Genomic DNA, 13,973 nt, shown 5'->3' with positions numbered 1-13,973 from the left:
AACACTGCTCTGAGGCCCCATGCCTTCATTTAATCTCCCTGTGCATCCCTCTCACCCCTCAAAGGCCAAGTGTCCAGTGTTCATACGGTATTTATGTTGTGAAGGGCTGGGGCCTCTGCTCTTTCCCTAAATCTTCTATGCTGTCCGTGACTTCCCCAGACCTCGCCTTCCACCGCTATCTAGGAGATGCAATTACTGCTTTTGCAATAACTTAATGGAAGGTACTTTCTAATTATAATACGCAACATCTGTATTTTAAAGAAAAATTCTTGAAAATCATATCATTTACTGTGCTCACACCAGGTCAGCAGTTTAAAAGGGTGGCTAAATTGGGTTTTGTGACAATGTGCTTTTTGCGTAAAATCTGTGACTGTGTTCACTTACATTTAACTTGCATTTGCAGACAGTTGTCCTCATATGTCAGCAACAGTAATTATGATAATTTTCACCAGTGTGTGGATTTTTTATAATTTGGATGTTGCAGTGTGTGCATCTGGCGCGTTTATATTAGCATGTGCATTCTGTGTGTCCCGGTCTCCATCTTGTGCATGCAACCAGCATGTCTTTGTATTGGACTCCTATATGTATATGCCCTGGGTGTTACCGTCTTACTTTGAATGTGTTAGTTAACAGTGTGCACTCAGTATATGTGCCACATGCGTGTCACTATCACCACCTTGTGTGGGGCACGGTCAGTGCCTTGTGTGTGTGTTATAATAACTGTGTGTGCCACCATTTCTCCAGTCAAGGATTTTCCTTTAACCAGTAATTTCTTTCAGGCATGTTACCTTAGTTGGTTTATTGGAGTCAAACCAATCATATCCTAGCCACAATTTGTTTAATTAAATATCCGCACTGAAAACCTGTTGTCCAGGTGACATTGATTCCTCTAGTCACCCAAATCTTGATAATTACACCATGTCTTTGGCAGTATGTGCATGCATACTGACGCTTTCTGCATTAATTGTTTATTCATGTATGTGTAATTACTGTCCAGACTACGGATTTGCTATTCTCCAGCCTGTGAGATGTTTTGCATGTCATTAGATCTCATAAAGAATGTGGTAGATAGCAACAACATTGGTATTGAAGGTGCCAAACACATTGGATAAGGAGATAACTGGATCATGCCTGGCGGGCAGGTTCTAGAGATTGCCTGCAGAAAAGATTAAATGTTATACTCTATATATTATAGAGTATTTGGAATAACAATGCCGCCCCATTTTGGGTAAAGTTATTGCTTCTAAGCAATTATCCTTCAAAATGTAAATGAATATATAGGCACAAAGTGCATCACCTTAGACTAAGTTATTTTAGTCAATTTGTTTTTACATGAGGGAAAACTATTTTCCTACAGACTTACATGATGAACTCATTAGGCTGGCAAACTGTTGTTGCAACTCCTCCAAGAACAATCCAAGGATTTAATACGGTCTGACCACCAGTAACAGATGTTCCCGCCTCCTCTGCTGCATCTTTAAAGCCCTGGATAATAAGGGGCATTACCTTGTCCCGCTCCTACAGAAGAAAGATGTAAAAAAATGTTAATGGTGGACAGGTAGCACACTACTCCACTGGATTTTTACATTAGCTACATAACATGTTTAAGGAATTATAGTTTTATATTGATGTTCAATTTCTTATGTATTAAGTTACTTAAATTTCATGCAATTATGTAAATTCTAATGTGCCATTTGATATATATATATATATATTTATGGGTGAAGCAAAATCTGGCAAAGCATGTTAAGTTAAATTGGATGCTCACCATGCATAAGGAAGTATACTTAATCATGCTGTTTGTCAATACAATTGTATACCATTTGCAAAGAATTTATCAGGAAATTTGTTATATACTGACATTACTGAACTGCCATTCAGTTACAATTATATGGTTTTTATAGGCTGTCAAAGTCTTCATGTACACTATCATGCAGCATATTGTGATGAGATTAAAGGTCCTCAGTCATGCACCTTACGTGACCTTTAAAGGGAGACTGAATACTATTGACAGAATCTAATAACTAAAAAACAAATTATTTAGATTAGCAGTTAAATTGTGCAATGAATAATGTAAAATTCAAAGCTGAAATGACATGCATTTAAGATGTGCAAACTGCAATAGGAAATCATAGCTATGAGTATAGGTCATAGAAATGCTAAGAAGCAAGTTTCCTTTAACCCATTCGCTGCAAGGCCTTTTTCTCCCCAGTGCTAAGTCTTTTTTTGGCTATTTGGGGTAGTTTGCGCTTAGGACCCTGTAACTTTTGTCCACTTAAGGAATCCACGTCCAATTTGCATCCTTTCCTTTCAACATCTTGAGGATTCTAAATGTACCCAGGATTTGTGGATTCCCCTGGAAGGGAGCAAGAAAGCGGCCAAAATACAGTCAATTTTTGTTTTTTTAGGAATAGTGGGGACAAAAAGTGCTGCAGAAGAAAGCATCCCAGCAAACGCTTTTAACAAAGGGTTTGTGGTGCTACAATCACGGCATATTTTTGTAAAGCAATACACTGCTACATCCGCTGGACCCTTCTGGTTGCATGATATACAAGACTTGCAGGTTTACCAAGAACCTGAGGTACCCATACCCAATAACAGAGCTGCAGCTTGCAATGGCTTTTCCTTGTGTACCGGGTATATAGCAATTAATTTTTTAAAATATAAAGGGTGAAAAACAGGTACCAAGGAAACATTGATATTTCCGAAATGGGAACAATACAGAGTTTAGAAGCAGTGGTTATTTGCACATCTCCAAAATTGAGGATACCCATACAAGCATGTGAATTGGAGGATATTTTTAAAAAGGACTCCTTTTTTACACATTGTCTTAGATTTGGAAGGCAGAAATGCAAAGAAAATCAAATCGGTAATAATTCTTGTTCTACTATTCTGAGTTTCCCTAAGTCTCCCGATAAAAACGATACCTCACTTGTGTTGGTAGACCTAGTGCCTGCGATTGGAAACGGCAAAGCACGCAACGTGGACACAACAATATTTTCCAGGGAAACGGACCTTTTTTTTGCATTGTGCCTAGCTGTGAATTTGACGCTAGCTCAGCCGGCACCTAGGGTGCTTGTAGTGTAATCTTGTGCTTTTTTGGGCACAACAAGAAGTTTGGGAACTTTTTCAAATCTTTTGCTCCAGAGCTTTCTAGTGGACTGACAGCGAAAAGTAGGTAACCTGAAGTTCATGGCAGTGGATCAAATTTCAGGTTTGTACCATGTGGAGAAGAGGTTTCCTTCTGAAAAAGGGTAAAGTCCCTTTTCAGATTAGGATTTGGAAACATTGTCAAACTGCCCGACTTCCAGGCATAGAGGGGCCAGTTTACTTTGTGTATCTGGTCCGCACTACATTATAGTTGGTATTAAATCGTACCTAGGTTCAGGTAAATCACCACCATTGGCTACCATTGGCGCTATTTTCACTTTAACCTTTAAAAAACTTATATCCATGGTTCTCCTAATTGGATCTTTTGTTGTTTTGGCATCCTGTTGCCTATTAAATGTTTCTCTATTTTCAGATTAGGACTCAGAACCTTTATTAGATTTCCCTACTGCCAGATCCTAGCTGGGCCAATCGACTTGTACTTGACGTGGGTCCGATCGCGGTCGGCTTCAAATCGTACCTAAGTTCCAGTCTACCACAACCTTTGACCACAATTGAAGGTTGTGATTCTTGATGCTATTTTCTTTAAAATCATTAAACATTATTCTTATCTCCGGTACTCCTGATTGGATTTTTGACATTTTGGTGTCATTGTGTTCATTACATTTACTGTATTATAAATTGCTGTGGGATTTTTATTGAGTTGTGGTCTCAAATTGTGAACTGTTTTGGTAATTCTAACTGCTTTACACAATTTCTCTAAATTAAGCCTGTATGCTCGGTCCCATAGCTACCAGGGACTGAGCTCAGGTTTAAATTATTGAAACTTTTGACAAGTTAGTGACTTTATAACTTGTGGCAGGCCACCCTCCACCTGATTTAATGTTTCCCTTTCTCATATACTTTAGATAGCCTTTTTGAGTTAGTTGGTTTTACACATTACAGCCAGAATCCTCAAGAATCTTTTCGCTCTAGCACCTTCCTAGCTCAGCCGAATTAGGCCGCAGGTGTGCTCTTTATATATTTAAGCCAGCCACGTACCCACCAGTCTATTTTTGAGTCTGATCCTTGTTCGAATATGTGGTATTCTGTTGAGATTTACTATAGAGTTGAAAGGATACTATAGAGTTGATATATATTGCTATATATGGTTTCGTTTCTCAACAAAATGTGCCAATTCAAAAATTGACCCTCATCTCTGAAACCCCTTTCAGCAAAATGGGTACTGTAGAAATAGTCAGAAACATAACTTAATGCTCACAGACTTTAGCCAGACTTGACATTTTAAAGTGGCAAGAATGTTTGCCAATCAAATACCCACAGCCAAACAAAATATTTACAGAAGAAACAAAATACATACATTTGTGCAAAGATAAGCAGACGTTACCACAGATGAGACAGATTAATTATCACAAAACAAAGTAAACAACTTGTTATCAGTCCAGTAAGGAAGCAATCAAAATACAAAGTTTAATACGCTTCAAGGAATAGCCTTCAATCTTACCCGATCTGTGAGCTTATTACTAATTCCAAGAAGCATCAGCATATTGTCACACTCTGTAACTCCCATGGCATAAAGGTCACTTAGCACGTTTGCACAAGCTATACGCCCCTGAGAAAAAACACAGGAGTAAATAGAAATGTAATGGATAACAAGTTTTCATAGCCAAAATTATATTTCAGAACTGAACAACAAAAGGGCAATGAATAGTCTTCAACCTTTTTAGAAATCAGAGCAGCAGAGACAACTGACAGCAATATAACGTGCACTGGTCCTAATGAAGTACACAAATACTTCTTAATGATTAGGAAAGTAGCAGGCTATTTGGTCTAATATCAATACAATTAAAGGAAAAGCAATAGCACCATTTACAGTGATGCATTGTCAAAAACGTAAAGAAAAGCAGCATAAGACTGCAGGAGACAGGACTTTGTGTGCTGTTTGCATGCTAAAGTTAATTGAATATGCTACTTACCAGTATGCATCTGTTCTTGGCATGTAGGGCTGCTGACATTCATATCTGTGCATAGATCGCCGCCTAGTGTTGGGTCCGGATGTTTGCACGTTGTTGTCCTGTTAGAGTCTTCGAAGTATCCTGAGATAGGTGACTCCTCCCCTGGACTACAGTGCGCATGGGCATCCTCTCCATCCTCAGATTGTTTTTCGCCATTGTGGCAGTGATGGAGTAGATACAGAAAGTGATGACCATGCTATACAGTAATTCTGAGAGCTGCAGCTGCTACAGGCGCCGGGGAGGAGGGTGGGCGATATGAATGTCAGCAGCCCTACATGCCAAGAACAGATGCATACTGGTAAGTAGCATATTCAGTTCGAGGCATGTGGGCTGCTGAATTCATATCTGTGCATAGAATATATAGCAGTACCTCCCATTAGCGGCGGCCACCAGTGCCAGCTGCAGCGGTCTGAAAAAGAGTTTTGAGAACAGCCTGTCCTACAGCTGCCTGCTGTTTTGAGTGTACATCTACACAGTAGTGTTTGGTAAATGTATGTATGGTGGACCATGTGGCTGCTCTACATATTTCCTGTAAAGGAATGTTTCCCAGGAAAGCCATGGATGCCCCTAACTTACGTGTTGAGTGGGCTCGTGGGGGAATCGTTAATGTGCGTTTAGCCTTTTGATAGCAAATTTGAATACATTTAACGATCCATCTGGCTATACCTGCTTTGGAAATGGCGTTGCCCTTGTGCTGTGGAGAAAAGGCAACGAAAAGTTGTTTTGTTTTCCTAAAGACCTTAGTTCTGTCTATATAGTACATGAGGGCTCTCTTTACATCTAGTGTATGGAGCATTCTTTCTGCTACATTTTGTGGATTTTGAAAGAAAACAGGCAGTTCAATAGTTTGATTCATGTGGAACTGCGATATTACTTTAGGCATGAATTTGGGGTTGGTATGAAGTACAACCCTGTTTGCGTGAACCTGTATGAATGGCTCTTGAATGGTTCGTGCCTGGAGTTCACTAACTCTTCTTAACGAAGTGATTGCCACTAGGAAAGCTACTTTCCAGGTGAGGAATTGAATCTCACATGAGTGGAGAGGTTCGAAGGGTGGACCCATCAGTTGGGTGAGGACCAAGTTGAGGTTCCACACCGGTGCTGGTGGGTGTCTTGGGGGAATTACTCGTTTAAGTCCCTCCAAGAAAGCTTTGATGGCAGGCACTCTGAATAAAGAGAGGTGCTGCCTGTTCTGGAGATAGGCTGCTATTGCGGTCAAATGGACACGTATTGAGGTGTATGCCAGATTGCATCGGTATAGGTGTAAGAGGTAACAGATTATATTTTGAATGGATGCGTCTAGCGGGTTAATGTCATTGTTGTTGCAATAAATGACAAACCTCTTCCATTTAGCTGCATAGCAAGCTCTGGTAGTGGGTCTCCTGGCCTCCTTAATGATGTCCATACAGTCAGGTGGCAGGTTTAGGTAGCCAAACTCTAGGACTTCAGGAGCCAGATTGCCAGGTTCAGCTGTTCAGGATCTGGGTGCTGAATTTCTCCATGGTTCTGCGTCAAAAGCGCGGGTTTGATCCGCAGCCTTTGATGCGGCACCACGGAAAGTTCCAGAAAGGTTGTGTACCATGGCTGGCGTGCCCATGTTGGAGCAACCAGGATGAGTGTCATTGAGTGCTGTCGCAGTTTGCGTGCCACCAGCGGTATCAATGGCGCTGGGGGAAAAGCGTACGCAAATCTGCCGGACCAGTTCATCCATATTGCATTGCCCTGAGACTGTGGATGTGGGAACCTGGCGGCAAAGCTTTGGCATTTTGCGTTTTCGCTTGTCGCGAATAGGTCTATCTCCGGATGACCCCACTGTTGGAAGTACGGTTGGAGTACTGATGGGTGTAACTCCCACTCGTGCATCTGGTGGCTGTGTCTGCTGAGCAGATCCGCCATCTGGTTGTCCTTGCCCGGGAGGTGTTCTGCCATGAGGAATATGTTCCTTTGAATGGCCCACTTCCACATGCTCTGAGCCAGATGAGACAACTGTGGAGAGTGTGTTCCTCCCTGTTTCTGTATGTAGTACATGGCAGTCATGTTGTCCGTCCGGATCAACACGACCTTGTTGCACAGATGTACTTTGAATGCCTTCATGGCTAGGAAGATTGCCAACAGTTCCAGAAGGTTGATGTGCATCTTCTTTTGTTGTGTTGTCCATAGTCCCTGCAGTGTGTAATTGAGTACATGAGCTCCCCATCCCTGGAGAGACGCGTCCGCTGTCAGTATTATTTGTGGAACAGGCTCTTGGAACGGTCGGCCCTTGCAAAGGTTTTGTGGATTCCACCAATGCAGAGAGTTGTATGCCCGACCGCTCACCAACACTAGGTCTTTTAATTGCCCTTGAGCCTGATTCCATTGACGTGCTAAGCACTCCTGAAGCGGGCGCATATGTAGTCTCGCGTGTGGGACTATGAAAATGCAGGAGGCCATCATGCCTATCAACTGCATGAACACTCGCGCGGGAAGTGAGTGTTGGGGTTTAAACTTGGAAATCAGCGTTTGCATGCTGCTGATCCTCACTAAATTTGGCTGAGCTGTGGCTGCCAGAGTGTCTATGGTCGCACCTAGGTACTGTTGTACGTGTGCGGGTTGGAGATGTGATTTCGGGTAATTTAGTGAGAATCCCAGACTGTGAAGAAGCTGAATGGTGCGGGACATGTGGTTGGCACATTGCTGGACTGACTTTGCCTGAACAAGCCAGTCGTCCAGGTAAGGGTAGACGTGAACGTGTTGCCTCCGTAGATGTGCAGCCACGGTAGCTAGGCACTTTGTGAAAACTCTGGGTGCTGTTGTCACTCCGAAGGGGAGGACTTTGAATTGATAGTGCTGGCCCTGAATGGTGAACCTGAGATATTTTCTGTGTGACGGGTGTATGGGTATGTGGAAATACGCATCTTTGAGGTCTAGCGTGGCTAGGAAATCTCCCTGTCTGAGGAGCGGGAGAACCTGCTGCAGGGTGAGCATGTGAAAATGCTCTGAGAGAATGTAGTGGTTGAGGGGTCTCAGGTGTAGGATAGGTCTGAGCGACCCGTCCTTTTTTGGTATTAAGAAGTATAGAGAGTACACCCCTGTTCCCTGCTGGTGTACGGGCACGACCTCTATTGCGCCTTTTTGCAGCATACTTAGTGCTTCCTGCTGTAATAACGCTAAGTGCTCTGAGGACATAGGACGGTGCCTTGGCGGTATGGTGGGTGGAGTGGAGGTTAATTCGAGACAGTAACCGTGTTGGATAACATCTTTGACCCACCTGTCTGTGGTGATGGAATTCCACGTGGACAGGAACCGCTGGAGTCTCCCCCCGACAGGTGTTATGTGGTCGGGGGGAAGGGAGAGGGCGTCACTGTTTGTTCTTGGGGGAGGACCTGGTATTGCCATAACCACGTCCTCTGCCCTTGGTGCTGGAGCCACGATATCCACCTCGGGTGTTTTTATCGTAGGAACTCTGTGTGCCCCCTTTATTGTATGTTTGCTGTGCCCCCTGTCCTCTACCTGCACCTCTATTTCCGGGGCGACGAAAGGAGCCACTACGAAATGTCTGCGTCTGCAGAGCCCCCATTGACTTCGCAGTGTCCGTGTCTTTTTTTATCTTTTCTAAGGTGGTGTCAACCTCCGGTCCAAATAAGTAGTCGGGGTTGACCGGCTGATTGAGGATGTTATTTTGGACCTCAGGTTTGAATCCGGAGATTCGTAACCAGGCGTGTCGTCGTAGCATGACGCTGGTGTTTATTGCCCTTGCAGCAGTGTCTGCGGCATCCAGTGCACACTTGATGGACGCGTTTGTGAGCAGTTGTCCCTCCCTGATGAGGAGCTCCGCTGCCTCCTTGTACTCGTCTGGCAGGTGTTGGAGTAGGGTCTCTAATGTGTCATAGTGTGAGCGGTCGTAGCGAGCTAGGAGGGCCTGTGTATTGGCGATGCGCCATATGTTTGCTGCCTGGGCTGCAATCCGTTTGCCGGAGGTCTCTAGAACCTTGGACTCTTTGTCCGGGGGAGGAGCATCACCAGTTGTCTGCGAGTGTGCCCGTTTGCGAGCATTGGCAACTACAATGGAGTCCAGAGGCAACTGGCTCCTAATGTACGTGGGGTCCCCAGGTGCGGGTTTGTATTTTTTCTCGATCCTGGGGTTTATTACCCGTGCTCTGGTGGTTTCTTTGAAAATGTCCTTTGCTGGCTTGAGGACACCCTTTAACATGGGCAGAGTTTTTACAGTCCTCTCGGAGGATGCGAAAGTGTCCACCAAGAAATCATCCTCGATAGTGTCTGAGTGGAGTTGCACTCCATGATTGGCTGCGGCCCGTTCAATGAGGGCGTTGAATGCAGCAGTGTCCTCTGTGGGGGACGTTTTTGCGCCATGAAGTTGGGTGTCCTGTGTATCCAGAGCAGCACCTGGCTCTACGGGGTCATCCCAGACCTGATCAGGGTCTTGCTGGCCCTCAGGGTCCATGTCTTCGGGGTAGGTGGCGTCGTCACCCATGTAGTCCTCCACTGCATCCGTGTCGGAATGCGTTGGAGAGAATGATGGATTTGTGTAAGAGGTGTGGATGCGTTCATAAAGAACTGGTTCCGATTCCGCTGGCGTTTTTTGTTTTAGCGGGATCCTATAAGAGTCCAAAGCGTGCCCTGAAGTGATCTTCCGCTTTAGGGAGCATAAGCCTGCCGGTGTCGGCGTCGATGAAGTGGGACGGCGATGTCCCAGTAGTCGAGTGTTCGGTGGATGGGGACCTTGTCTGGGTAACGCGGGTTCTGATTTCGAACATTTTCGGCGCCGTGGCTGGCGGCAAACCAAAGGTGATGTTGGCCGGTGCCGAAGGTGCCTTCTGTGCCCGTTTCGGTTCGGAGCCCGACGAGGTCTGGAGGGCTGCCTTTTCCCTGATGCGTTGCAAGGACGCTGCCACTTGTTGCACCTGGAACGCCGACGGTTCTTTGGCGCCGAGAGGTTCCGTAGAGGCAGGTGTGGACTTCTTCGGAGACACCGGGTCATCGAGCCGAGGAGGGGTAGTAGCCGTCGACGGCGTCGATGAATGTACCTTAGTCGCTGCCTTCGAGGTGGATAGCGATGCAGTGGCCATTTTCACCTTGATGGCTGGTGCCGATTGCTTCGGCGCCGGGGGCCTTGGCGCTTTGATGGTACCGATGGATTTTCTTTTTGGGTCGGCACCGACATCTGCTGCAGCGAGTTCGGCACCGAAGTCCCTTTTGGTGCGGTCGGAGCCGACGGGTTTGGCTGGCGTCGAAGGTGTGGTGGTCCTCGAGCCGACCAGTGTCAGTTTCACTTTCGGTTTCTGTTGAACCGGTGCGATGATTGGTTTCGGTTTCGTGGTAGGGAAACCAGTCTTTAGGTAACAATGGCTCTCGCTGAATGTCCGTGGCCGGGCCAGAGGGCGGGGCCGAGGAACTGCGGGATTGGTCTTGGGTAAGGCCCGAAGGCGATCCCTCGACCGGAACCGTCGCCTGACGCACTGGGATATCCTCCATTTGGACGGGTAGGCCCTGCTCCTCACCGGAGCTACCTTCTTCGGCCCCTAAGGCCTCATCGTAGTCTCCTACCTCATTGTCTGCTTCTTCCCTGTGAAAAAGCTCTTCATCGACATCTTCCGATCGGGAACCGTGTTCGGAAGTGGGGCTGGAGGGTGTATTTTCCACGCTTTCGACATCTTCGTCCTCGGTGCTGAAGATGTTGGTCGGTGCCGCTTGCTGCGCTTCCAGTCGCGCGGCTCGTCGATTCCGTAGAGTCTTCTTAGATCTGAATCGGGCACAGGCCATGCATTTCGATTCGTCATGATCCGGTGAGAGGCATTTGTTACACACTGGGTGGACGTCGATATGGGGGTATTTGGCGTGGCAAACAGGACACCGCTTGAATGGGGTCCTCGATTCCATCGTCGAAGTTCAGTCGATGGTCGGATTTAATGGATCCGAAAAGTTGGTAAAAATTCGAAACTAGCCTGTAGACTGTCGATACCGATCGGGAACAGTACCGTCGAAAACTAAAGGCCTTTTGGCCTGAAAGTAGATTTTCCTAACTTGAGTCAAGATAAGCACATCCGAACCCAATGGCGGAAAAAAACAATCTGAGGATGGAGAGGATGCCCATGCGCACTGTAGTCCAGGGGAGGAGTCACCTATCTCAGGATACTTAGAAGACTCTTCCAGGACAACAACGTGCAAACATCCGGACCCAACACTAGGCGGCGATCTATGCACAGATATGAATTCAGCAGCCCACATGCCTCGAACCTTATGACACTAACAAAATCCCAAATTACACACAACAAGAGGTTAATATGCCAGAAAAATGGCACAACATTATTTACTTAAAGACACACGCAAGCACCAACGGACAGGGCATCTCCATAATTTTCTATTTTAGGTAAGATAAGTTCGCCATTAAAATGCTCTGCAATTTATGCGCAATGAGACCTTCAATGTGTAATGCATCTCTTCTAGCAATGAATACTGCATGTGCAATTTTAATCAATACCATGTACTGACCAATTAAAGGCAGGGATACTTACTGAATTTATTATGGATATAGGATGTGTTATTACAGAAAGTAAAGTCCACTACAAACTTTCAAGACAATTCTTTTAACAACCTATGCTGCCATTCCAGTAAGAAGAATCATCAACAATTCCTTAACTACCGGAATATTTCCAGAAGAACTCAAAAAGTCACACATACGCCCTCTACTGAAGAAAAACTTGGACCCGCTGGACCCTGACAACTACAGACCCATTACAAATGGACCTTTCCTGCGCGAACTGATAGAAAGAGCAGCATTCGCCCAGATGTCACAATTTATTGAAGAGACTTCCAAACAGAATTCCACCCGGGAAGAGGCACTGAATCTGCCCTCCTTGCCATCTGGGATGACCTGCAGAATACAGTAGACCGCAACGGGGTTTCTGCGCTACTCTTCTTGGACCTCTCGGCTGCCTTTGACACGGTTGACCATGACACTTTAAAACAAAGACTCTATGAAGCCGGCATAGAGGGAACTGCTCTAGACTGCATCGCGTCCTACCTTCGAAACAGAACTAATGTCATCCATACCCCACCCTTCCCGTCCAAACCATACTCCACAAAAGCAGGGGTCTCCCAAGGCTCTATCAACTCGCCCATGCATCTACATGAAGTCATTACCGGAACTGATCAATCAATTTCACCTCGTGCTATAACTATGCAGATGACACGCAAATACTCCTTAAACTGGAATGCCCCAAAGACATTGGAAAATCCCCAATTTTCAGTTGTCTCAGAGCCGTGGATCAGTGGATGACTTGGAGCCATCTCAAATTGAATGATTCCAAAACAGAAATACTCATGTGTGGCGACTGGAAACATTATGACCTGCTTGGCGCCTGGCCTGATGAACTGGGATCACCACCATACGTATCGATGGAAGTAAAATACCTCGGAATGACCATGGAATCCAAGCTGTCGATGAATGCCCAAGTGGACAAACTAGCAAGATCAAGCTTTGTCACTATAAAAACTCTACGACAATTTTTCCCTCATTTGGTATTTCACACAAAGTCCAAGCTACCTTGTTCTGTCCAAACTCGATTACGCCAATAGCCTCTACCACAGATCACCGTTAACAACCATGAAAAGACTACAACGGATTCAGAACTCGTCTGCCAGACTACTCTTGCATATCAAACCGCGAGACCACGTCTCACCTGCCTTGAAAGCCCTGCATCGGTTACCGGTTGCCAGAAGATCCACGTTCAAGCTACTTTGTATCACCCACAAAGCAATACATGGAATGGGACCGGTCTTCATCAGGCATAAAATCTCCAAACACATTCAACAAAGAAACCTCCACTCCAAAGGGGCATCTCGCCTCAAAATACCAAGATACAAGAAAAAAACCATGGGTGGCACATCCTTCTCTGTTCAAGCAGCCAAAGTATGGAACTCTTTACCCCCCAACATAAGATCCACCCACAACCACCTTATCTTCAGAAAACTACTCAAGAATTGGCTTCCCCACATAAGCACCATACGCAAACAGAAATTTACAGCATATCCCTCTATATATAAGCATTTTCACCATAGATATGTACCCATCTTTGTGTATTGCTTTGTATAAACATGTAGAAAAATTATGTTGTAAAACAAAATATATATATCATCTTTGGTCTACATGTACTTGATTCCATTGTGCATCTATGTACCTCCATGTACTTGGATCTGTGTGTCTGTTACTTTTCTCCTGAAAAAGCATATCCAATGCACTACCCTATTTCTCATCCTGTACCTCGATCAATATATTTAATCTACATATACTTACCTCCTTTATGCATCTATATACTTTCAATGTACTTATGGATCTATACATTTATCACTTTCTTCTAATTTAGCATTTCCAATGCACTACCCTATTTCCCAGCCTATACTTCTCAATATATGTTCTAGCCCAGCTTTCTGACTCATCTCAAACTTCTTTATACTACTCTTTCCAATGCACTACCCTATCTCTCACCCTATACATCTATCAATATATCCTCTACATCCACTCTCATTTATCCCAAACCCCATACCACTACTATGATCCGCAAAATAACCCTTTCTAGACTCTCTCCTACTCTACCCCTCCTTGCATCATCTGACACCTCTAACTATACCGATCCCCAAAACAAACCTTTCTAAACTCTTCCCTCTGACCCTTTCCCTCTAAAAACCATTTTTACTCATCCAAAAGCCTCCTCCTACTGCTATGACCTAAATCAATCAAAATAACAGACCAACATGTTCACTTCTCAAATTCCATATTTCACTATACTAATTCACCACTAATCCGTATGGGTTTCAGAGAAGCGTGCTACTCGCCAAAAAAGCGCTTCAAAA

General features: G+C 44.9%; 1 protein-coding gene across 4 annotated transcripts in view; it reads right to left on the bottom strand.

The window, feature by feature from the left end:
• SEPHS1 (selenophosphate synthetase 1) overlaps nt 1-13,973 on the bottom strand; it is a 326,681-nt gene that overhangs the window by 166,712 nt on the left and 145,996 nt on the right. For all 4 annotated transcript variants that reach the window (XM_085652954.1, XM_085652953.1, XM_085652955.1 and 1 more), the window contains exons 4-5: nt 4,613-4,720; nt 1,364-1,518 (exon numbers count right to left, since the gene is read on the bottom strand). In XM_085652954.1, coding sequence (XP_085509080.1) covers nt 1,364-1,518; nt 4,613-4,720 — 263 coding nt within the window. The remainder of the gene's footprint in view (nt 1-1,363; nt 1,519-4,612; nt 4,721-13,973) is intronic.

This window comes from Triturus cristatus, chromosome 4_1 (genome assembly GCF_964204655.1).
Source record: "Triturus cristatus chromosome 4_1, aTriCri1.1, whole genome shotgun sequence".
In the NCBI taxonomy this organism is placed as follows: Eukaryota; Metazoa; Chordata; class Amphibia; order Caudata; family Salamandridae; genus Triturus; species Triturus cristatus.
This window is presented reverse-complemented; position numbering and strand designations above follow the sequence as displayed.